General features: G+C 35.9%; 1 protein-coding gene across 1 annotated transcript; it reads right to left on the bottom strand.

The window, feature by feature from the left end:
* Positions 1–1,312: 1,312 nt before the first annotated feature.
* Positions 1,313–27,416, bottom strand: LOC126965742 (probable maleylacetoacetate isomerase 1). Its single transcript, XM_050809500.1, has 5 exons — positions 27,267–27,416; positions 25,208–25,394; positions 10,137–10,255; positions 6,724–6,944; positions 1,313–1,667 (listed from the first exon to the last, which is right to left on the bottom strand). Exons 1-5 carry the CDS (start codon positions 27,270–27,272, stop codon positions 1,547–1,549), a joined length of 654 nt encoding a protein of 217 aa, XP_050665457.1. The 5' UTR covers positions 27,273–27,416; the 3' UTR covers positions 1,313–1,546.

The following is a 27,416-nucleotide window of genomic DNA, read 5'->3' as shown; positions in this document are numbered from 1 at the left end:
ACACGTGCGTGCGCGAAACACCTTCATGCGGCGGGCGATCGCCTGCAACTGATTGTTTACACGGTTGATTTTAGTCACCAGTCGCATGCGGCCGGTTGCCGCGCGGCCAAAGTCGGATGCTACCCAACTTTGGGGCTTGCGGCTTTAGTCACTTGCAACTTAGCCGAATTGCCATTTAGATGGTCGATTTACGCCGCGCGGCAAAAATCGTGCGGCTTTAGTCACCCGTGTAAACCCCTCATAACATGCACACTACGAGTGACAAAATTCTCGTCGAATACTTGGCCTTATCGCGAAGGCAAACCGATGTTGCCATTTGACAAGAATAAATGGTATTCTTACGTTGCAACACCGATTTCGTTAATTCTTCATTCATTCTATTTTTTATCTATATCTATTTTAATTACATTTGTTACTGAATTTTACTAACTCTGACCACAGAGTACTTTTAAATAAACTTGAAATATCATATCAAAATAAAGCAGTTTTTATGGTAGTGAAACATTTTCTTGAATTTATAGTGAAATGACTCATTGTGCAGTTAATCATTGTAGTGGAGTGTTTTTAAAAATAAAAAACCTTTGCTAACAGCACTATGTCTAAAAAAATGTCGTTTGAAATTTGCGCCGACAAAATATTCCAGGTTAAGTATCGAACATTTTATTAAAAGTGACTATGAATATCTGAAAGCCTACCATTAACTTATAATTAGCGATTCAATTCCGATGCAGTGCAGTTTAATTTACCAAAACTGAATCGCTAAGACTCGTACCATGAAGTGCCTGTAGCTGAATGGCGTTTGAATCTCTTATGGAAGAATGAGCGAAATAAATTTGCCTGTGGTTCGCGGTGTGAGAAATAGATGACGCTGTGCAGTCGTTGCATAAATCTGTATCTCTTACTCGAACCGTTGACGCCAATCTAAACTGGATAGCACTAATGACGTCGTGGTATGAAATAGGAAAGCAGTTCATTTTAGGTCGTCAATTGGATCGCAATAAGAGTTCATGGTAGGCCCGCAGGACTTGGTATAGGCACTGCCATGTTCATCATTAAGGTTAATCTTCAGTTATTTATATTAAATAGTAATAGGTAGTATATTTTTGAAATAAAAGTATACATTATTATTAGCAAATTATAATTCAACAAAATCTATATATATATATAAATGAATTGCTGTTCGTTAGTCTCGCTAAAACTCGAGAACGGCTGGACCGATTTGGCTAATTTTGGTATGGAATTATTTGTGGAAGTCCAGAGAAGGTTTAAAAGGTGAATAAATAGGAAAATGCTGCTAAATTAAATAAAAACAACAAATTTGTTTTTCCTTTAATGTGTCCATACATAATTTCTATGAAAGAATTTATTGCCGCACGGTTTGACAGTTCTGCTGCGAAACAATTTCATTACGACAGCAGGGTGCATATTTTACGAAGTAATTTTTGATGTTATGGTATATTATTGACAAATTCATATAAAAACCTTATTTTATTTATTATATACAGAACAACGTCGGTCGGGTCAGCTAGTAAATAATAAAAAAACATTATTGTGATAATTTTTGACGTTTAACTTCATTTGGATGCGTACACACAAAGCATTCTTCTTGCAGCAAACTTTCATATAATTTCGAAAGTGTTGGATATTTATTGAGAGCTAATTCGTGCCTGTAACAACAAAACAACATTATTATAACAGAGGCAATTTTTTATGGAAAAGAGGATAGAAGAGCGTACAGGTTCCATGGTGTTAAGTGATCACCGCCGCCAATATTCTCTTGCAACACCAGAGGAATCTCGAGGACGGAGGGTTGAAAGTTACCGGCCTTTTAAAAATGTGTACGCGGGTTTTTTTTGAAGGAACCCATGTTGTATCGTCCTGGAAACACCGCATATGGAATCTCATTCCGTACGTGGCAGAAAGCTCCTTGAAAACCGCACTGTAGAGGAACGCATCAAATCCTAGATGACATCCTAATTTGCGGCGTGTCGTGCGAAGGTCTTCGGCGGCAGGAATCAAATCAAACAGCTCTTCGGAAGACTCCCCGTAATAAATGCAGTAGAAGACATACTAAGAAACGACGTCTCTACGCAACGCCAAGTAATCTAGCCGTTCACAGAGCACCCCGACAATTCGAGCAGCTCTGCGTTGCACGCAAAACAGTTCGAGCTGATACTGGGGTGCGCCAGACCAGAGATGACAGCAATATTATATCAGAGACTATTTATATGACTTGTATTAACTTTCACACTTTTGTACAAGAAATGTTTGCAAGTGATTCCGTTTTAGAACCCTCATTAATTGAAATAATTTTTAATATAGTTAGACAAATAAAGGCCATTCATTTTTTTTCAAACCAATCGACTATACAGCACAAAATTTATGCAATTGTAAAATTAAGAAATAAAGTACTATTAATTCGATATAGCATGATTTTACAAAAAAATAAGTTACCAACATCTAGTGTAGACTGACACAAACAAACCCAGACAAAAAAAAACGCACAATTGAATTATTTTAGCAACCATACAACGAACCTGATACCCCGGTACCACTTTTCCCATATTTGAAAAAAGCTCAATAATAATAATAATAACTTTTAGCTAACTTTTTTTTGCTTATCTAAAAGGTCATAGACCAAAGCCATTTGCCCTTGTCTCACCTATTCTGGGTAGTATATATATATATATCAAGTATACAGATAAACGAAAGCGCGGGAAACTTTTTTTGGGAAAAATTATAAATTGTTACTGCTTGCTTTCAGACTATGGTATATGTATTTAATTTGTGAAATTTAAAAAAAAACGGAAATATTATGCCTGAATATCCGAAATTATTTCTCCAACAGGAAATGACGATTTTCAATTTCCCTAGTGACAAAAGACCAATAGCATTAATATTTTAATAATTATTTTTGATCCTCTCGGGGATTGTAGTCTAGTATTTTTATATTCGCAACGTATTATGAAGACAAAATAGAATATTTCGAAATTATATTATAAGAAGACATAATAGAATTTTTAGACATAACAATATTATTTTACTGATGACCACCTAACGTAAGGGACGCCTCGCGTTTCTACAAAACAATTGGTTCAAAATGGCCATTGTTGGCATGTTAGTATATACTTAACAAACCTCATTTTCAATGTAACTCTATGGGAAATATTTGAACGTGAACAGAACCCTGACTAATCAAATCAAATCATTTATTAATAACACCATTGTTACAAGCCAAAAGATAAATATAAATAATTGTATTTTCTTTGATTAACGCGAGTGTTACACATTTTAATAAAACACACCCGGGATCCAATAATTTCTAAATTAAAAAAAAAATAACTAAAACCCAACACATATCAAAAAAAGAAGACACTGTCAGTAAATTTTGCTAAGAACCATCTGTCTACAACAAATACCACCTCCGAGGTAATAAATGGCGCTAAAGTTCATAAAGACAACTCTAACAAATACTATCTTGACTCATTTTATCTGCAGTCCCTCTGAGAACGAGATCTGGAAAGGTCTTGAAACGTCGGGTTAACTAAAATAATAATAGTAGGCTTCAAACATAATAGCTTTAAGGGTAAATGTATACACTTTTATAATAAAGTCCCAGCCACTGTTCAGGCATTATCTATAAATAAATTTAAATGTTTTATAAAAAAATGGCTCTGTCGTAAATCCTATTACTCCACTGCTGAATATCTAAATGATCGGACAGCCTGGGACTCGATTGTGATTATTTTATAGCGATAGAAATGACTGTATAATATTGTATAATTTTATTGAAAAGAGCGCCGCTTCTTCTCTCTCAGAGCGCCATTTGTTTCCTAAGCGGTAGTAGTATCTAGTAGTTATTAGAAATGACATCAAAAAGAATTCTAAAGGAATCAATTTTGAGAAAATAAATTCCTTTTATGCCTTTTAATAAAATTTTTACTTCTAATCATTTAAAAAGTGTTTTATTTAAATTAATTATTCTAATTATCATTTTAGATAGGTAGGGGAGTACCTAACTCATTCATATTATCTAATTGTTGTTATGTTATAACATAACTCCGACTCCCTAATTTTTAAGCTTTTCTTATAGAAGAAAAATTTTACAATTATGTATTATGGGAGTCTGTACCTATAGCGGTTGCTGTGGAATAAAACTCCAACGCCTTTTTTCCGGCAGTGCTTTAGATATTAAATAGTGTGAATTTTCAAAAAGTGCACATATAAATATCACTGAAACTAGGTATAATTGTGGGAAAAAAGAATAAAAAAAAAACTTAAAATATGCTGGATTTATACACATTAATATGTTTTATTGCTGACTGTGGATCTCGTTGTAAAATTATCATTAACTAAAAATAAAGTAGGATTTACGGCAAAACTGTATAGATGTGTTTCGTACTCGCGACAAATACTAGGAAACACGAGGGAAATACTCAGCAATATCGCTGGTAATAATTACTAGTTTTATTCATTAATAATTAATAACTTTCAGAAGCATAGCAATGCTTAATAATTTGGATTAGAAATTAGAAAAAGCAGAACTTCATAAATTTTACGGCATTCAGGTTTAATTAACTGTTCCGCATTTGATGTCCTGGTAAATAGGTCAAGATTGATCCAAAAAACATCATTAATAGCTTTAATATTATCTTGGCCTGGTTTTTTGGTACTTTCTGCTTCTTCTAATTAGATTTAAGAATCTTATGTTTTAGTTTCTGATTGGCAATTTTTATGGCAATACGTGACGTAAGTAGCCTATTATAATGATATCTATGTCGTGGATCGAGTTTGTGGAGAGATACAACGGAGAGATTTATAAATAAATAAGTTGAAACGTGCAATCTTAATTGCACTGCAGTTATTTAATTAAATTAGTTATATATAAGTTCCTTTCATTTATTGACTGTTACGACTAACAGCCGTTTTCAATAACCTATCTATCCTTTTACGCTTAGATACTTACATACACGTAAATACATTTCAATAACCTATCGACAGACAGCATTGGACTATCAGCCGTTTTTAATAACCTATCTATCCCTAGTTTTACTTACTAGAGGTACACAAATCTATCCTTTTACGCTTACTTACATTTCATTAACCTATCGACATAAAGCATTGGACTATAACTATATTGGACACTACGGATAGATAAGATCTTGTCATTAAACGTGACAGCAATTTATCCGTAAGTAGAGATACGTTATTGAAAACGGCCGTATATTATTATTATTGGACATAACTATGGATAGATAAGATCTTATCATTAAACGGTGATAGCAATATATCCGTGACTAGAGATCCGTTTTTGAAAACGGCCGTTAGACTGTTTAAGACTTGATAATCAAAAATCGGTTAACAACAGATTCTCTAGTAGCAGAAACAATAGATTCGCTTCGAAAATTTGAATTTGAAAAATCTTAACTATAACATAAATATATTCCCAAATTTGATAGTAGCCTCTCAAGTATAGGTAAATTAGATGATGTCAGTTGTAATATTCTGTAGGAGATATGACGAAGGCTCAAATCCCAATACCCAAGTCAGGAGGAATACAAGACCCTCTCCAGAGACGATGATTTCTATAACTTTGTTAGGTTGTCTTGTCTAAAGGCAAATGTCGGAGAAATTCTAAATTGTATGCTACAAAGAGGATGTAAATACTACGTAAAAAGAGGTTGGGACTGTTTTAGTAAAAATTGATATTCAGTTTAGTATGAAACGTGTAGTGAGATTAGACATAAGTTTGAAATAGTAATTACTAATTTCAATATGGTGACGAAGTATAATCCGGCTAAGTTTGAAAGCGAATAGTTTCATATAGCGTAGTGGATTCCGGATATCTCCGGTTTTTACAAGATAATAGCCGTCATCTGTCAATCTATCAATGACTGCACGTTTCATACAATAGAGTGAATAGCTTATTTCTCAGAGTTTCGCTAGGCTGGTTAGCCAGTTGAAAAAAGTGAAATTTGCCATGAAGGAGCTAATATATAAAAGCTTACCATCGGAAATAAGTAATGCCCAAACCTTAGATTAAGGATCGATCTCCGCTGCGCTTCAACTAGATACATCAGGGGTAGTCGCAATGTGCGGCAAGTAATACTACGCCCAAGCGGGCGTACTCGAGGCAGTTTCGTAAAATGTGTGACGTTGACGTGGCACATGTTCAGTTAAACTTTGTTAATAATTGTAACTAAAATGCCGGGTTGCGTCGTTAAACTTTCTAAAAATAATACTACAAGAAATAAAAAAGACACTGGGACCACGTCATATCATCAGTAAGTATTTTGTATTTTATTAATTTCAATGTAATAACACGAAGCGTATGTTACAAAATTTTAAAGATGTCATTGAGTATCAAGATGTCACGCACACAAGCATCTAATAGTTGCCGTAATAAAAAAGCTATTCTTCTTAAGTTCTTAGGAAGTACGGCATCTAGTTGGAGCGCAGCGAAGACCAATCCTTAATCTAAGGGTCAAACCTTAGATCAATTATAATATAATAATAATAAAATATGTTATTGTACGATATTATATTGTGGTCATATTTTATTAACATAAAAGAAGTCCTCTGAGTTTCTTGTACCCTGCCCTGTCTTCTCAGATCAGAAGCATACGTTTTCGTATGGGTGGTAGATGTGACTTTCATTAAGTGATTTTGAATTCTATTTTGAATAAAAATAGTAAAATTTGAATATAAAAAAAACAGACGTACCTTGTTACAGCATTAAACAACTGAGGCACCAAACATAAATCAGCCATTGTGAATTGATTGCCAACACAGTATTTATCACATGAAGTTTTATTTAACATTTTCTCGAGAGTTATCAAGCCGCGTTCCGTCCAATACTTGGTAAATCTCGTATACTCGGTCTCGTTCCCAAAGTGACTCTTAAGCCCGACATTTTGTAGCGGTTGGATTCCAGATACAATCACCTGAAATTGAAAGCATTATGATTTCGGTACGTAACTGTGTTGCAACCTTAGAATATTTACTCGGAAGGAGTGGGCATTAACATTAATTTGATAGTAGTTACTGACAATTAAAATAAACGCCACACAATTTAAAATATTAGGCAAGGCTAGTCCTCGCCATCACAAATACTTTTAATCCTCAGCTTCACAAATTAGTCACTTTTTACAGTCGATATTCTTTTTGCTCTTAATAGTGATTTTTTATAAATTATTATAACAATTATAGCAATTAGTAAATAATTAGTAAAACAAAATTAGTATAACACTAGATATAAATATATAAAAGGATTGTTTGTAACTAATTCTAGTAGGCTTCATAAGATACATAATAGCTTTAAGGGTAAATGTATACACTTTTATAATAATGCCACTCTTCAGGCATTATCAAAGCAAATAAACTTATATGTTTTATTAAAAAATTGCTCGGTCGTAAATCCTACTACTCCACAGCTGAATATCTAAGTGATCCGACAGCCTGGGACTAGATTATGATTATTTTATAGCAATAGCAATGACAATAAAATATTGTATATTTGATTAAAAACAGCGCAAAAAAAATGTTGGGAAAGTTTCTTGCGCCGCTTCTTCTCTCTCAGAGCGCCATTGTTTTCCGAAGCGGTAGTAGTATCTTTTATATGAGAAAGACATCAAAAAAAATTCTCAAGGAATCAATTTTGAGCACTTGCAAAAAGCAATATCATTGTAGGTGTTGTCATTTTGAACTCTATTGCAAGGATAAGAACTCGATATGAGCCCTGAAGAAGCCGTAGCAGACTTGAGGCTAAATAAAAGTAGACTCACTGATTCTCTGACAAAATATATCATAATACATGATATGTGGTAAGTGCGCGGCTCCTGCAATTGTCTTCTAATCTTCCCGTTTATTGTACTTCAAATTCAAATTGAAATTCAAATATTTTTAATCAAAATAGGATGTGATATCACTAAATGAAAGTCAAAAAACTACAACTCATTCCAAAATGAATGCCTCAGGCCTGAGAAGAATGGGCGCAACAAACTCAGCGGGCTTTTTTTTTCACCAAAAATATGTTTTACAATTACAGTAACATTTACAAAGTAACATTGTACAATTAAACTTATTATTTAATAGCCTGAGGGCGGTCGCTCCATTCCCAGTCTGTGGTATCATTAAGAAAGTCATTTATGTTATAGTAACCTTTACCACACAAACGTTTTTTAACAATTCTTTTGAATAACGTAATACTTTAAACGTGCCTCAATCAATGTGTGCTTTTGCCTGATTTTTTTCAGTTCACTTAATGGAAATTTACATAAGTTAATATATATTACTAACGCCCATAACAAAAACAAAAGTGTTGTTGTTAACGTGCTGTTAAATAATGATTTCAGCTTAGACTCATTTTTTAACAAGGATCGAAATTGCCGTCTCCTTTTGGTTAATAGTCGTGTAAGCTTTCAGTGTCATACATAAGTGTTGAAACTGATTCGCAAACACGTCAAGTTTTTATTGGTTCAGAAGCAATTTGGCAAGTTTGAGCAAAGTTTTAATTGAATTGTCAAGCATCACGCATTCTGTGGCGACGTGAATATGGGAGAACGATTGCGCGGTATATTGGAGAGGAATAATATACAAGCACGTACCTAATCCTTTAACAATTTTTTATTTATGAAAATAAGGGACGAGACGAGCAGCTGATGGTAATACGTACTGCCCATTACAATGCAGTGCCGCTCAGGATTCTTGATAAACGAATAATTCTGAGCGGCACTACAATTGCGGTCGTCAACCTTGAGACAAGATGTTAAGTCTCATTTGCCTAGTAATTTCTTCAGAACGAAACACAATAATGCTTACACATTACGCACGGCAGAAATAGGCGCCGTTGTGGAACCCATAATCTAGCCGGCAAAGGAGCCTCTCACTGGTAAAATTCTGCAAAATTCAAAATAATTGATAAAAAACGTTTGCTAGGTAAAGCTTACTGTAGCATAAACGACATTATAAGTTACATATAGAAATGACATGAAGAACCATGCCCCATTTCCAAGGTTTTCAAATCTTATACGTTCTAAAGGATCATTGAGAGCAAAATTTAAAGAAATAATCATTTTAACTGAGGCCTCTCAATATATTCTTGATAATGTTATGCATGTACATAGGCACATAAGTAAATTTTCTAAAAACTGTCATAATTATAATGTGAACAATAGGAACAAACATAATCTTATTATGCCTACTACTCGGCTAAGTTGAGTTAGTAAGTCTTTTACGAGTAATGGACGATGTGAATTCTTTTACAACATGATCCCAGAAAATGTTCAAACAAATGTATCACGAAATTCAAAAGAATTGTTAAAAGACGTGTAATTGATTGAGGTTTCTATAACATAAATTACTTTCGTAATGATACCACATCTTGGAAATGGAGCGACCGCCCTCAGGCTATTTATGTTATTATTTGATTATAACGAAATTTAAAAAAGAAGAAGCCCGCTGAGTTTCTTGTGCCTGTTCTTCTCAGGTCTGAGGTATAAGTTTCGAATGGGTGGTAGTTTTTATCTTTCAATAAGTGATTTCATATCCTATTTTGAGTAAAAAAGTACATTTCATCATCTTATTATAGCTAACCTTTACCATAGAAATATCATTTCACATTTCTTTCAAATTTCGCTACAGATGTATTTTGTATGTTTTATGAGATTCTGTTGTAGAAACATTAACTTGGTCAAACCAACCTTCCCTTTTTAAATGCCTACCTAGTGTTTTCTTTCATTTCATTTCTTTTCATACGTAACTTGGATGTTGTTTCCATCATCACCAAGTCCACTGCTCGATAAAAGCCTCCCCCAAAGATAACCACGATCGGTCCTGCGCTGCCCTCATCCAATGTATTCCGGCGATCTTGATCAGATCATAGGTCCATCTTATGGGCTTACCAACACTTCATCTTCTGGTACGTTACGCCATTCGAAGACATCTGTCGGTCGAGCTAATGTGTCCAGCCCACTGCCACTTCAGTTTTGTGATCATTGGATTGGTTGGTGATTTAGGTTCCCCTAGAGATCGCATTATTTCTGATTCGAGAATTGCTCATGCCTTGTTCTCATATTGTATTCTAAATACACAATATCCTAAGTTTTTATCAGCGATAAAGATACAAAAGGTCTCACCTCACAAACTTCTCGCATCCGAGCTTTTAGTAGCGGGGTTGTCGGGGTCAGTGCCGGGATCGGTCTTGTGTCCTCTAGATATTGAATTATTGCCATTGATTCCACGATCGTGGTGCCATCTATATCATAGTACAAGAATATTAGTTTTATTTATAGATTTACAATATATTTGTGGAGTTATTTATTATGGTTCGCCAAAAGGTATTACTTACAAAGACATATATGAGTTACATTTCTAGTACCAAGTTGGCGTTTTCAATCCGGGATTTTTATGTCATAGATAGACCTCGAACTGGTCGACTTTGCCAGGAGTCAATTACGACCTCTTAGAAGTTTCCTCTCTGGACATTGCAAGCTTAAAGTATACCTAGCCAAAATTGCCTGGGTGAATACAGCCTACTATTACATATTCTTTGCAGATTCTGCCAAGAGTCCTATTAGGACCCTAAAACATACTACTAGTCTAAGGGCATCGCCAGAGAAGGCAAGCAGGGTGCCTAAAACCCCTCACACTCCAGGCATAGGACTTATACCCCACTTGAGCCCCCTGAGGATCCTGCTCCTCTTAAAGGTGAAGTCTTAATGATATGATAAATCACATCTAAAGATACAATAAAAACTGCGATCGGGCAAAGGAAAGCTTCTCAAAACAAAGAGTATGGTTATCATTAGGGTTACACAGAAGGCAAAATAGATCTACAAAATATGTAAGTGTTGCAATGGCCAATCTTAATAATAATACAAAGCTAGTAGGGACCTTTTTAAACCATCCCATCCATTTACCAGTGCGAGGCTCTTTTGAACAGGATGCCGGCTAGATAACGGGTACCACACCGGCGCCTATTTCTGCGGTGAAACAGTAGAGACAGACAGAGTCCTCTGAAACGTGCAAAGGTCATAAAACGTCGGGTTAAATAACCAAATTATAAAAAATGTGCAGTTACAATAAAACACGTTGTAATCCTCCAAAAGTATTTTCTTAAATGTGTAACACTCGCTAAAGAAAATATTATGTGTGGGATAATGCTAACCGAATCAGAACATTAAATTTCATGCAATGCCAATTGAATAACATCTAAAATATTTTTTCCATTAAGAGAAAATTCATTCGGCTCATTCGCGAAACATTGTATACCCAAAGGCCCCCATAGGCCCGAGGCAATGGCGTGAAAGTGACATATTATTAACGATCTACATACGCTTCCAGTCAATAGATTGACCCAAATAGCCAATTTAGGTGAAGTTTTTCTATTAAGAGTTGATTTATGTCATTGACGCAATTGTCGAAATGGCTTTGATTATGAACGCGAGCTACTAGTCAGGAATTAAAGAGCCTTTTATAGCTTTACAGGGAGAAGAAACGGCGTAAGAAACTCTGGCAGCATTCTTTTTTTGCGCTCTTATTAATAAAATATACAATATTTGTATTTTAGTGGTTCTTATTGCTATAAAATAATCATAACCCAGGTTGTCCGATCACTTAGATATTCAGCTGTGGAGTATTAGTAGGATTTACGACAGAGCCATTTGTTAAAAAGCATTTAAATATATTTATAGATAATGCCTGAACAGCGCCTGGGACTTTATTGTAAAAATATATATATAGCTATTATGTATCTTATGAAGCCTACTAGAATTAGTTACAAGCAATCCCGTATTTCTAGTGTTATAGTAATGAAAATCACTATTAAGAGCAAAAAAGTGACGATTTTTGTGAACGTATATTAAATTTTCATAAATGTAGTGACAATGAACAGTTTATTTCTTTAAATTTTTCTTTAAGTTACTGTCTATGGGAAGTGTTGGCCAAGCCAATGGACATCCGCAAAATCTAGGGTCTAATGATGCTTAGCCGGCATTTGAGTTTTAAGTATGCTTTAGGCTTAAGTCTCATGATTACACAAAGTAGCCGTGCGAGGCAAGATATTCTTCGTAAAATACGAACGAATACGAACGTTGAAGTAATGTCCCTGGTGGATTTCGCAGCTGGTATCAACACGAACTACTCCTCCGAGCACTCCCCGTGATAGGCGGTAGAAGATGCAAAAATAACCCACATCTCTACGCAACGCCAAAAAATCAAGCCGATTGGAGATGACTTGATCGTCGATGATTCGAGCCGCTCTTCGTTGTATGCGGTCAAGTGGAAGAAGCTGGTACTGGGGAGCACCCGCCCACAGTTGAGATCAATACTCCATGTGAGGCCAAATTTGCGCTTTATATAGTTAGCAGGGGCGTGCATTTGTTTTCTAGCAAGGTACAGCTGTATGAGAGACAGTAACAGATTAAGATTACGCGGGGCCCCATAGAAAATTCTTTCAATGAGCCCTTGGTATATATACTGGAAATAGTAAGTTACCCATTGTCTGACGTGGGTTGTCTCAGTAGGAAAAGTTGTAACGTTTTGTCACATCAAGAAATTAAATATTGTAATAAGTTTCTCTCAAAAAATTATGCTCAGACAGAGATGAGTGGGACATGCGGGAACCCTTATGCGCGGAGCCCGTACAATTGCTACACTTGCTATATGGCTAATCCGGCACGGATCAGAGAACTAAAAAAACGCGCAGTAGGTAAGCCTATTATCGCTACTAAATTGCGAAGAGATTTTTTAAGCGGCAAATCGCCCGTGCGAAATCGAGGCACTTCGTCAAAATTGGCGAGCAGCTTTCCAGTTACCCGACCGGAACACGCAAGTTCTGGTCGTTGTCGAAAGCTGCTCTTGGTAACTTCAACCAGCCGTCCATGCCGCCGTTGCACATGAGGAATGACACCCTGGCCCATAAGGCAAAAGAGAAAGCCGATCTCCTGTGCACTCTTTTTGTCTCCAACTCGACTCTTGACGACAACGGAAAAACACCGCCGACCATCCCGCGGTGTCAGAGCTCCATGCCTGAAGTACAGTTCCGACAGAAAACTGTTAGGCAAGCTCTGTTTTCGTTGGACGTCCGGAAGTCGAGCGGGCCGGATGGCATTTCTCCAATCGTGCTTAGAACGTGTGCCCCTGAGTTGACGCCGGTGCTAACGCGTTTATTCCGGCACTCTTATTCAAAAGGCGTAGTCCCTGACTCATGGAAGTCAGCCCTTGTCCATCCGATCCCAAAAAAAGGAGACAGTTCGGATCCGGCAAACTACAGGCCTATTGCTATTACCTCCCTACTCTCCAAAATCATGGAGAGCATAATTAACCGCCAGCTCTTGAGGGTCACCAGTTGATCAACGACCGGCAGTACGGCTTTCGCCATGGTCGGTCGACTGGCGATCTTCTGGTAAAAAGGCATAAAAGGCATAAAGGCATAAAAGGCATTTATTTTCTCAAAATTGATTCCTTTAGAATTCTTCTTGATGTCATTTCTTATACTACTAGATACTACTACCGCTTCGGAAACAAATGGCGCTCTGAGAGAGAAGAAGCGGCGCAAGAAACTCTCCCAGCATTCTTTTTTTTGCGCTCTTTTCAATAAAAATATACAATATTGTACAGTCGCTATAAAATAATCACAATCTAGTCCCAGGCTGTCCGATCATTTAGATATTCAGCAGTGGAGTAATAGGATTTACGACAGAGCCATTTTTTTATAAAACATTTTAATTTATTTATAGATAATGCCTGAACAGTGGCTGGGACTTTATTGTAGAAGTGTATACATTTACCCTTAAAGCTATTATGTATCTTATGAAGTCTACAAGAATTAGTTACAAGCAATCCCTTATTTCTAGTGTTATAATAATGAAAATCACTATTAAGAGCAAAAAGGTGACGATTTTTGTGAACATATATTAAATTTTCATAAATGTACTGACAATAAACAGTCATAATATTTATTTCTTTAAATTTTTCTTTGAGAGACTGTCTATAACCAAGCTGATATATAGCACGAACAGCTCTCTTTTGCAGTGCAAACACTATATCAATGTCAGCAGCATGACCCCATAGTAATATACCGTACGTCATGATGCTGTGAAAATAACTAAAGTACACTAATCTAGCGGTCGCAACATTCGTGTACTCTCTAATCTTTCTAACTGGATATGCCGCAGAGCTGAGTCTATCTGCTAGATGGGTAATATGTGGACCCCACTGAAGCTTTTTATCTAACGTGATACCCAAGAAGACCGTAGTGTCCACAAGTTCCAATCTCTGGTCATTTATAAGTACGTTGGTTTGTACCTCCGCTGTGTTTGGTGTAATGAACCGTAAACACTTTGTTTTTTTACTGTTTAAGTGCAGATTATTCGTCTCAAACCAACGCACTATCTTTGAGAGTGCATTGCTTACCTCGTCATCAATATCCGCACGTCGCTTCACTTTAAAAATAAGTGAAGTATCATCAGCAAACAATACAATCTCATGGCTATCATCCACCACAAACGGTAGATCGTTAATATATATAAGAAACAAGAAAGGACCGAGAATAGAACCCTGTGGAACACCTATTCCCACAGGTTTACCCGAAGACCGTTTGCCATTTACATCGACTATCTGAACTCTTTCGCTTCAATATGATTTTAACAGATTTAGGGCTCTATTTTTCACTCCATAATGCTTTAGTTTTAGGAGTTAAGTTTCATGGTGGACGCAGTCAAATGCTTTTGACAAATCACAAAAAATGCCCAATGCATCCTGTGACTCTTCCCAGGCGTCAAAGATGTGCTCAATGAGTCTAGTACCCGCATTAATTGTTAATAAGCCCCTAGTGAAACCAAACTGATTTTTGTTCATTAATTTACAAAAATGCATTTGTAGCTGTTGAAGCAAAAGTTTTTCAAAAATTTTACTAAAAACAGGCAGCACTGAAATAGGTCTGAAATTAGCAGGGTCAAAAGAACTGCCCGATTTAAACAAAGGTATAACTTTGCTGTATTTCATGAGGTCAGGGAACACACCCTCATCTATGCATTCATTAAATATTATTGCTAATTCAGGTGCTATAATGTCAAGTATGTATTTAACAATATTAGTCGAATGGCCCCATAGGTCTTTTGTATTTTTTAGGTTAATTAATTTGAAGATTTTTATTTTATCGCTACTTGTAACATACTTAAATTTCAAGTCAGTAGAAGATACTGGTACGTGTAATTTAAGCATATCATATGCTGCTTTTGGCGAAGAGTTAAGGTATTTGGTCGTGACAATCGGGATTTCGGAGAAGTATTTATCAAATTCATTTGCAATTTCTATTTCCGAATTTATAACGCGATTATTAATATTTAAACAGATAGAGGTGTTACGGCAATTCGATCTACCGGTTTCATTGTTAATTACACTCTAAGTCGCTTTTACTTTATTATTACTGTTTTTAATTTTATCTGCAATGAAACGTGTTTTCGCTTCATGACAAACTATTTTAAAGAGCTTGGAGTATTTTTTTACATATATTTTAAATTTTTCACTATTATTGTAATGTTTCTCATAATAAAGGTCATATAAGCGTTTACGACTTTTGTGGATACCCGTTGTTGCCCAATCATTAAAACTATGTTTGTTGTTTACTGTCACCGTTACTGGAGTAAAAATCCTGTCAAATTCCTCACAGAAGGAATTGAAGACTAAGTTGTAGTGAAAATTAGCTGTTTCGCCACAGTGTAAAAATGGTATTGTATTTACCAAATTATTTCTAAACCTCTCAAGACGGCTACCCGTAACTGGTATAATCGTAACCTTTTTTGGTCTGACATTGTCCAATCTTGTATTTACTTTTATAAGTTGCCCACTATGGTCGGACTGAAGATTATTAATTATGAGTTTACTAGTAATAGTAACATCTGTAAAAATATTATCTAAACAGGTTGCTGTTGAAGAAGTGATTCTAGTAGGTTCCCAAAATACATTGAACAAATTAAAACTTTGAAATAAATTTTTAAGGCTAGTACAATTGACCGAAGGTTCAAGCAAGTTTATATTAAAATCTCCACACACTATAATTGACTTGCTAGTTTTGCTAAATTTTGATAGTACCTCCTCCATTCTATGTTGGAATTGTTCATATGATGCAGTGGGGGGGCGGTATACACTTACAATAATAAATTGCTCTAGTTCTATACAAGCTATCTCAATTAGTTGTTCTATAGAGAGATTAACAATATCTCTTCTATTTTTACATTTTAATCTATTATTAATAATAATTAGGGAACCTCCATGTATTGCCCTACTTCTACAAAACGGTATACCTAACACATAGATGGGCGGCGGCTATTGAAAGCAAGGGGGAAGGCCTGGCAGTTGGTCTGGATATAGCAAAGGCCTTTGATCGTGTATGGCACAAGGCGCTCCTCGCAAAACTTCCATCATTTGGGCTTCCCGAGAGCTTATGCAAGTGGACCTCCAGCTTCCTCACTGGGCGCAGCATACAGGTCGTTGTCGACGGTTATTGCTCGAATCCCAAGCCCGTGAACGCTGGAGTGCCCCAAGGCTGTGTGCTATCTCCCACGCTGTTTCTTCTGCATATCAATGATATGTTGGACACCGCCATCATGCATTGCTATGCAGACGATAGCACTGGTGATGCCGTATACACGGGCCATGCAGGTCTCTCTCAGGAAAACGTCGACCAGTGCCGAGAGAAACTTGTGTCTTCTATCGAGTCCTCTCTCGAGAAGGTCGCGGAATGGGGTATGTTGAACCTTGTCCAATTTAACCCCCAGAAGACTCAAGTTTGCGCGTTTACCACAAAAAAAACCCCATTTGCCGTATCACTGCTCTTCTAGAACACTTCCCTTAAAGCCTCGCCTAGTATCGGAATACTGGGTTTCGAAATCTCGAGCAATTGCCAATTCCGTGGCCATCTGGAGGGCAAAGCCAAACTGGCTTCAAAGACACTAGGCGTCATAAATAGAGCACGACAATACTTCAAGCCGGCCCACATTCTAGCGCTCTACAAAGCGCAGGTCCGGCGTCACATGGAGTATTGCTGTCATCTCTTGTGCGGTGTTTCCGGGACGATACGACATGGGTACCTTCAAGAAAAGCGCGTACACCTTCCTTAAGGGCCGGCAACGCTCTTGTGATTCCTCTGGTGTTGCAGGAGAGTGTGGGCGGCGGTGATCACTTAATACCAGGTGACCCGTACGCTCGTTTGTCCTCCTATTCCATAAAAAAAAAGACATGTTTTTGGAGCATTTCTTATCTAGCCTACCTTTTTCTGTGGTAGTATATCTTTAACGAATATTTTTCCTAAATAAATCGTTCAGGCGGTTGCCTGCATTTCATACAATTTATAGGCTGTCTTATACACTGCCACGGAGGTTTTTACTAGCGTGAGCTAAAGCTTACAGGGTGTTCTACAAAAATTCGGTTTAAGAATAACGAAACTAAATTAACTTTAAAACATTCTTATTAAGGTAGGCGCTACCTAATTGTCTTTATGCAATGCACGCCCCTGAGTCATAGAAGCATTCCTAATAGTATAATATAAATCGTTTTCAGAGAATACAGTCTTGTCAATAAATATCGGTTACAGTAACAATACATTCGGAAGCCGGTACAGGAAGATGAAATTTGGTAGGCCGACAAGATGGAGCGACGATCTGGTCAAGATCGCCGGAATACGTTGGATGAGGGCAGCGCAGGACCGATCGTCGTGGAGATCTTTGGGGGAGGCCTTTGTCCATCAATCTTTTTCCGGCTGAAATGATTGTAGAAGGGATTGGTAATTTGAACGCACTTAAAATTGAAATATCTGTATTTTACAGTTTCCACTTATAATTATAATAATAACTGACTTAATACAATTTGGGCAGCGTTACCCCTTAGAATTCACAATAAGTAATGTCTACTCGAACATAGCTCCCTGGCTTATATATATGCCCTATAGGGCACGACCGTCTACCGTGATGATGCTACCAACTGTTAGTTGGCACTGCTGTAGTGCCAACTAACTTACTCAAGTTAACTAAAGATCTGAATATTATATGCTATTATAGTTATTTCTAATTATAGTGGTATTTATATAAAATAACATTACTAACACAGTAGGTAGTTAAATAAATGTAATTATTAATTGGGATATCTTATGACAGTTCATGACGTTGGCAGCGCTTGTTAACACATCAAGCTGACATGATGATGATGAAGAACAATAGATTCGCTGATCTTTTTCTATCTTACTGTATGTTTGGTAGAGATGTTCTTCTGTCTCGTACGTCATAGTTTGTTTATGTGCTAGTATAAAACAGTCCAGTCTACGTTTTTAATGGCAGAATATTATCGAGAGCTATGTGTGAAGTGCCCTCGTAGCTCTAAACTGACAAGTAGGTGTCGAGTGCCTAGTGCAAGCGACACTAACGAGCGGATATCACACATCAGCGAAAATCAGACTGCATTGTAATTATAATCATTAGTAAGTGATGTTAGCTATAATATGGCTTACAAATAATAGTAATAATAATAATATTTATTGAATTAGGCGTTACTTTGCGGAAATCCATAATTATACAAATGATCTAGGTTTTCTTTAGTGTTAATTACGCCAATATTTGTTTTTAAAACAATTCGACACGTGTTTCGCCTCTACACGAGGCATCCTCAGGACGTGTTGTCTCGCCAAAATCTGGCACGAGACTGAGTCTCGTGCCACCACGTGTCGAATTGTTTTAAAAACAAATATTGGCGGAATTAACACTAAAGAAAACCTAGATCATTTGTATAATAATAATATTGACACAATATGACACAAATTATCTTGCCACAATAGACATACATACTTAAGTATGTACATACATACATAAATACATATAAACATCCACGACTCTGAAACAAACATCCACCTAAGATATAGACAACTGATGTAAACAGGCCAAGTTTATTACCTTAGTGTGCGTGACAAGCTACGTCGTACACTCGCGATTTGTATGTCATTTTGTGTTAATGTGCGTGCATTGCACAAAATAGTGGTTAACCTAAATATCCTTCAACGTTTTCACAGCTGTCACAGTCTATCTAGACGTATAAATGATCTCTAAGACATGTATATTCATTATATAAATGTTTGCAACTACAGGGATTCGAACCCGGGACTTCTAGCTCAGTAGGCAGGATCACTGACCACTACGTGATCATTGCGTTCATTCCTTTAATTGTTTCTGTACACATTAGTTTGTGTAGCGCTTAGCGACGTTTTAGTTAAACACAAGCTAAACACTGCTCTGTAATAGAAAAAGATAAACTCCATTTTCGACAACGTTATTGTTAAGTCACTGTTTAATAAAACACGTGTCTAAGCCATGTTTATTTTTTTTTTGTAACAACACCGAACAAGTTTATGTTTGTTCCTGGTGTGAGCATTATTATTATCAGAGTTTATAGAAACTACGCTAATATCCCTATATACATACATAACATTATCAAGAATATATTGAGAGGCAACCGATGATATGTTTATCTCTTAAAAATGTCTTAATGTCTTAATGATTCTTTAGGACCTAGCTTATAAATACCACAAATGATCATTAAATATTTTCATTAATTCTTCATTGCATTGCTACATAACACCATTTTTTTATGAAAATACGAGACGAGTCGAGCTGGACGTTCAGCTGATGGTAATTGATACGCCCTACCCATTACAATGCATTGCCGCTCAAGATTGTTGAAAAACCCAATAATTCTGAGCGGTACTACAATTCTTGCGCTTGTCTCCTTGAGACATAATATGTTAAGTCTCATTTGCCCAGTAATTTCATTAGCTACCGCGCCCTTAAGATCGAAACACAGTAATGTTTACACATTACTGCTTCACGGCAGAAATAGGCGCCTTCCACTGGTAAAACATTATCACATCAAATTACATCAAATCGGTATTTCGCTATTAAGATTTCGACAAGGTTATTCAATTCATCAAAAAATAATTTGAGATTCTGATAAATATGTTGAATAGCTTGGAACTCTCATCTCACTGAAGTCGGGTGGATATTGGCAGGTATTGGAGGCTTTCATCACCACGCGAACAGATTCTACATAATAGGCAATATCATACCATTTAGAAATATCTTATATGAAAATTTGAAAGCGACTCTCATATGCTTACAGTACTTAACCAAAGGGAGACGGCAGTTCACATTGTTAAAAGTATGCGATACAATAATTATTCTTTGCCCCGTGAGGACATAAGAGACAACGATTTAATAAATATTCCCCTCTCCCATATATAACTTGCCCTTTGTATATGGATAAGGATTATTCCTCATACTTTATGTGTGCTTTATTAATTCCTTTTAACATCCACATTATAAATATGAAAACAAAATTTTATGAACGATGCGGGACTCGAACAGTTGGCTTAGTTGGTAAGAGCGGTCGCCAGGAACGCTAAAGGTCGTGGGTTTCGACTCCCGCATCGTTCATAAAATTTTGTTTTGAGTTTTATTTTGTGAAATTTATTGTGGAAATAGTCTTTTGATATACGGATAAACATAGAAAGCTACATTTTATCCTGAAATTTAATAGAATTCTCTCGGGATTGGGATATTGTGCTTAATTCACCTAAGACAAAGTGACTGGTAGAAGTATCTCAGATAAAGGGAAAGTTTATGAGTATTGCATGGTGTCTCCAATTGGTTCAATACTCAACGCTCACATCCAACGAGATATACCAAAATATAATCACGTTTCGTGACAAAATATTTTCTGTGTGAAGGAAGTCATTACTTGTAACGCCCGAGGGAAATGCCTTTTTGGGTCCGCTCGTCTTTGGGAACGGCTTGCCTATTGATACTTTCTGACAAAAAGGAATCGTTCGGGATTCCATTTACGTAAGAAGTTATGTATAATCTGAGGGCTAAGGAGGCTAAGAGGGAGGCAAAAGAACATACATTAGGGTCACCTGATGGTACGGAGGAGTCCGATGAGTAAGTAGTTATAGCTACCTACGCCGTTTGGAAAATAAGGCAACTATCGGATGTTGCTACATCTTGCGTGGGGCAATATTTTGCTGAGAGAGCTGTTCGCGCTATTATTATTCTGTCTTGGGTGTTGAGACTTATCACGAAATCTGTGTAAAAAATAAATATGCTTTCAGTACCATCAGAATATACCTATCAAAATATTATATTTACTATAGAACGACATTGTATATACTAGTAAAAATATGCATAAATATTTTAAAAAGGAGACACAAACATTAATTTGCCATGCTCAGTTTTAGCACCACTTAGGCAAATAAGTAATTTTTGGTAAATTTTGTTAGATTCTATAAAAAATCCCCACGGCCATAACAGAATTGCCTGACAAAGCATTCAAGATATATGTAAAAACTATTAAATGGCAAGGGGTTATTACTCATACCTTTAAATTATATTTTACCTACTTACAGTGAACACTAAATATATTATTTAGTTATTTTTCCCTCTCAAAATTATTTAACTACTACTCATATTATTGTGCATTACAATAGCCAGACATACACATTCTTGCTTTTTTTTTTATATTTACTATGCAATAACCGATCGATACACGCGGAGTACTAACACCCTAAACACTGGGAAACTTAGGATTTAGAGCTCAGCTATGTACCTACTAGTATATTTTTGTCAAAATGTAGCAAAAAAGCTATTTTGTGGAAAGGCACCATCTTTTATGTCTGTTTCACATAAACCTACTCTCTTTATGTGCCTAGTTTATTTAAGATACGTAATAGCTTTAAGGGTAAATGTATACACTTCTATAATAAAACCCCAGCCACTGTTCAGGCATTATCTATAAATAAATTTAAATGTTTTATAAAAAAATGTCTCTGTCGTAAATCGTATTACTCCACTGCTGAATATCTTAATGATCGGACAGCCTGCGACTAGATTGTGATTAATTTATAGCTATAGAAATGACTGTACAATATTGTATATTTTTATTGAAAAGAGCGCAAAAAAGGATGCTGGGAGAGTTTCTTGCGCCGCTTCTTCTCTCTCAGAGCGCCATTTGTTTCCGAAGCGGTAGTAGTATCTAGAAGTTATTAGAAATGATATCAAAAAGAATTCTAAAGGAATCAATTTTGAGAAAATAAATGCCTTTTATGCCTTTATGCCTTTTTAAGAAGCCCCGATACAAACTTCATACCTACTTGTTTAGCATTTACCTAACTTATGTATATATAGATGTTTGTACCTAATACTTGTGATGTATAATGTTGTGTAGTAGGTATTATGAGTATGTAGTAACTTGTACATGGTTTTTTGTATAATACGTTTTCTTTTGAGACAAAATAAAATAGTTTTATTTGTATTATAATATCTATTCAAAAGTATATTTAATATATAGAGTTTTACCAGTGGGAGGTTCCTTTGCATCGGATCCCGGCTAGATTATGGGTGGTACCCATAATCTAGCCGGGCCTATATATATAACGGCGCCTATTTCTGCCGTGAAGCAGTATTGTGTTAGTATTACTGTGTTTCGGTCTGAAGGGTGCCGTAGCTAGTGAAATTACTGGGCAAATGAGACTTGACATCTATGTCTCAAGGTGACGAGCAGGACAATCGGCTGATGGTAATTGATACACCCTGCCCATTACAATGCAGTGCCGCTCAGGATTATTGAAAAATCCAAAAATTCTGAGCGGCACTACAACTGCCCTTGTCACCTTGAGACATAAGATGTCAAGTTTCATTTGCCCAGTAATTTCACTAGCTACGGCGCCCTTCAGACCGAATCACAGTAATGCTTACACATTACTGTTTCAAGGCAGAAATAGGCGCCGTTGTGATATCCATAATCTAGCCGGCAACCGGTGCAAAGGAGCCTCCCACTGGTAATTTTATTTTAACTTTTATGTTAGTTAGTTATAATGCATGCACTATGTTAGTTTAGTTCATAATTTTCAAAAGGATCCCAGTTGGGTAAAGGCCTCCTCCATTTCTTTCTATTTTTCCCTTTTTCCAGCCAGTTAGTTCCGCCAATCTCTATAATCTCATCGGTCCACGTTTTATGCAGTCTGCCCACGTCTCTCTTTCCTACCTCTTTCTATGTTGTGAACAAATTTTAAGATTTAAATTAAGAATAGTAATAAGTTAGGTTTATCGTAAATAGTATATATAAAACAATTTTATATTAAAAAAAACAGATGATTTTAAATAATTAACAATTAAATACATGTTTGCACCTGGCAACCCTAACGTTGCGGCTGACTGAGAGCTGGCAACCATATTTTTTTAATTCTTTACATAATTTCCTTTAAAATTATGTACAATTTATTAAAAAAACATGTGGGTGCAATTTACATCAGAAAATTAATTACAGATACTTGCGGCCACATTTTTATAGGCAACCTATGGCTAATACATGCATTACTCCCTCAACGTTCATTGGATACTGTGGCGGCGCAACCACAATCCACATACCAACAAAATATATACAGCTTTATGGAGATATACTCACCTTGTGTCCATTTGGTTGCGCAATCAATTTGGCGGCGCTACCAGCTCGGACGCGTGCCTAGAATGTGACTGGTTGCGCCGCCAAAGTGTCTCTCTCACTCGGCCGCCAGTAACGCTTTCACCTCATTCCATGCAACCAGTGTGCACTGTTTTGTTTTTAATTGTCTATTTTTAATATTTTTCTACTTATCTACTTTTATCTGTCATGTATACAGCCTCGATTACTAATATAAGGACCTACTTTATCAAGTCTTTGAAAAAGTCTATACTCTATGGCCTACAACAGCATTGTTTACCGTACTTTAATATCGCCAAAACAGCTCAGTTTCTTTGGTGCCAAAGACAACTAAATCTAGGTTAGGTAAGGTTAGGATCATAGAAATATTAAGTGATACGTAGAACTATATAACATACATAATATTTCCCTGTTTAAATCATTAGACTAAACTTTTTAATATCAGCTTAAGATAAATTTTATTATATATTTTGCCAAGATGCTGCTAGGCTCTGAAATTTTAAAATTTTCCGCGCTGCCGGTATGAGTGTAACTTTACAATTCATTGAAGTATTAAAATATTAATGCAAAATTAATATTTAAATTTAATTGCATTAAAATATTAAGATCTTAGCTATGTAAGTTAAATATAAGAAGTAAATTATTGTATAGTTGTATAGTTATAAATTTTATAAATCTCTTTTTTAAAGTAGAAATGTATTTAAAGTCATTTAATATCATCATTTTTGTTTAACTCTTCATTTCTTTAATTTTAATTGTTCAACTTTGTTACTCTTTTCGCACTATTGTAAATGTTGTTTACACCTGTAAAGACATGTCATATTGTACTATCCCTTGTGTACTTGGTAAAATTTTAATTTTATAATGATGTGTTGTTGGTGTAACTATCTAAATAAATAATAAAAAATAAATAAAAGTAAAAATGAAACCACTCACCAAAGATAAGTATGTATATAGTATACACTACATTTCCTGCCATTGAAGTGGCAACTCTTACTTGTGGTATTGGTTTATTTAATTTTTGTTTCATTTAAAATCGCCTAGTCATAGAAAAACTATTGTATGCGACACATTGTATAACTAGATCGAAAAAAACGCTCGTGGCGTCATACAGTGCGCAGCCCACACTCGTGTATTTAACCCTTCTTATAAAACTGTTGCATAACATAATATTTTATATAGTAATAGTATTCTAGTAATTATTTGTTAATTCAAAGTAGACTATCAATTTGGGATAATTCCTAATCAGATTATTCCGATAGAGATTTAAATAAGAAATGTTGGGAGAATGTTGTAGATTTGTTTGGAGAACAGGAGCAAAGAATAAAATAATTTTAAATTCTAAATCACCATTAATTGATAGAAATTTCCTACAGACGTTTTTTTATGACCACGAGACTAACAGGAGTTTCAGCTGATGGTAAATAATACGCTCTGCCTATTACAATGCAATGCGTCTCAGGATTCTTGAAAAACTCAAAAATTCCGAGCGGCAATACCATTTAGCTCGTTACCTTGAGACATAAGATATTAAGTCTCATTTGGCCAGTATTTTCACAAGCAACGGCGCCATTCAAACCGAAACACAATAAAGTATACACATTACCGTTTCACGGCAGCAAAAGAAATCTCCCACTGGTAAATGCCGTAAGTCACCTCTTACGAGGAAGCACAGAGCAAAATCTCTTACCGATAGACAAAGCTGGTACTTTCTGTGTCGGGTTGATCGCCTCAAACTCCTGAGTGAGTTGACTTCGTTCCTTCACGATGTCCACGTTTCGTTCCACGTACGGAACCCGCTTCAGATGTAACGCAGCACGGACTCTCCACGAGCACGATGACAGCCAGAATCCATAAAGTATTGCCTTAGTTTCACCCTGAGTCGAATTGTGGTTTGAGTTTAAAAAGATTATATGGCAAAATCTTCGGAATCGAAAGCCGAAGTTTCGGTTCGAAACGAAAGAACGACGAACTTAGAATTAAATCCTTTTACCAAAGTACTTCGAATCTGAATAGTGCGTGCGGATTTCATTTTGGAACCATAGACAACCATAAAAAGTGAAGTTGTATAAAGTTATGATCATAATAATGTCAAACAACGAAATAGTTAATCTCAAGTGAATTTAGGAATAAGGCAAACGGAAGACAAAATGTCGAATAGCGAACTTCGTATCGAACTTCGGATCCGAAACACTTTTGTAATAGGAAAATATACGATCCGTCAACCGAAACTTCGTATTTCGATTTTGGTGATGGGCTCCTTAGATCATTTGTACGTTAAGATAAATTTGACAGTTATGAAACCACGCGTCGTGAGGTTTAAAAGTAACCCTAGTTATGACGACCCATAGAGCCCAGTGATTAGGGACTCTGTCTACTGAGCTAGAAGTCCCGGGTTCGTATCCCGGTAGGCAAACATTTATATGATGAATATGGATGTTTGTTTCCGAGTCATGGATGTTTTTATGTATGTTTAAGTAAGTTTATTGTATTAAATATATCATTGTCTTGTACCCATAGTACAGGCTATGCCTAGTTTGGGGCAAGATAATTTGTGTAAAAATGTGTCAATATTATTATTATTAGTTTGAGCAATGCACGCACACTAACACAAAGTGAAAATCAAATCGCGAGTGTAAGACGTAGCTTGTTACGCACATTAAATTAATAAACCTGGCCTGTTTTCATTGGTTGTATAATAGCAACATACTCTTGCAACACCAGAGGAATCACTGGAGCGTTGCCGGCCTTTATTAAACGTGTACGCGCGGTAATAATAAGTCTATGAACTTAGGTGGGTATTAGAAGTGACGTTCATAAGCAGTTATTTATTATGATCCTAAATATTTATCAGCAATAAGTACCTATCTTGCTTAGATTAAGGATAAGTCTCCGCTGCGCTCCAACTAGATACCGCACTACCTAAGAACAATAGCTTTTTTATAACGGCAACTATTAGATGCTTGTGTGTGTGGCATCTTTAAAATTTTGTAACATATGCTTCGTGTTATTTTACATTGAAATTAACAAAATACAAAATACTTACTGATGATACCTATGTGATCCCAGTGTCTTTCTTATTACTTGTAGTATTATTTTTACAAAGTTTTATTACGCAACCCGGCATTTTAGTTTAACAGAACATGTGGCACGTCAACCTCACACATTGTTCGAGACTGGTTCGCTCGGACGAGTACGCTCACTTGGGCGTAGTATTAGTTGCCGCACTTTGCGACTACGCCTGCGGTTTCTTATTGGAGCACAGCGGAGACCAATCCTTAATCTAAGACCTAAGCTATCATGGCATAAAATTTATTCAAAAAGTAGTCTAGATACATTAAAAATTACAGCTCGAAAGGTATTTTGAATTACCTATTCACTTACATTATTTCTGCATGCACGCAATAAAGAAATACTTGATACAAACATTTTAATACAATAATTATTATCATAATATCTAAACTAAAATATTCTTTATATAAAACACTTTATAAAGGATTAAAACGAGTGTAATAACTACAATGTTTTTGTAGTAATCATATCGTATTGGGTTAACAATAAAAATGTAACTTTGACGCAAAAATCTAATGTAAAAAGAAAGTTACACAAACACATGTTTTAATCCTTAAAAAGTGTTTTATTTAAAAGTGAAACACTCGCGTTTATCAATGAAAATACTAAATATTGTTTTGTTTTGTTTTTAGCGTCAAGGTTAGAATTTAACTCAATTTAACTTGTAGTTCACTTACCACCATCGTGTTCAATAATTTACCCCGTGAAATTTTACAATATGCCGCTTCAGTACTAAATTCACACTATAAAACTATAATAATATTTTAACTTGTAAACAAAAACAGTATTTAAGTATAAGACAAGACAGCTGGGTCAGCTGTTTTTCA

Source organism: Leptidea sinapis, chromosome 8, assembly GCF_905404315.1.
Source record: "Leptidea sinapis chromosome 8, ilLepSina1.1, whole genome shotgun sequence".
In the NCBI taxonomy this organism is placed as follows: domain Eukaryota; kingdom Metazoa; phylum Arthropoda; class Insecta; order Lepidoptera; family Pieridae; genus Leptidea; species Leptidea sinapis.
The sequence above is the reverse complement of the archived record's forward strand: the minus strand, read 5'-3'. Positions and strand labels throughout refer to the sequence as shown.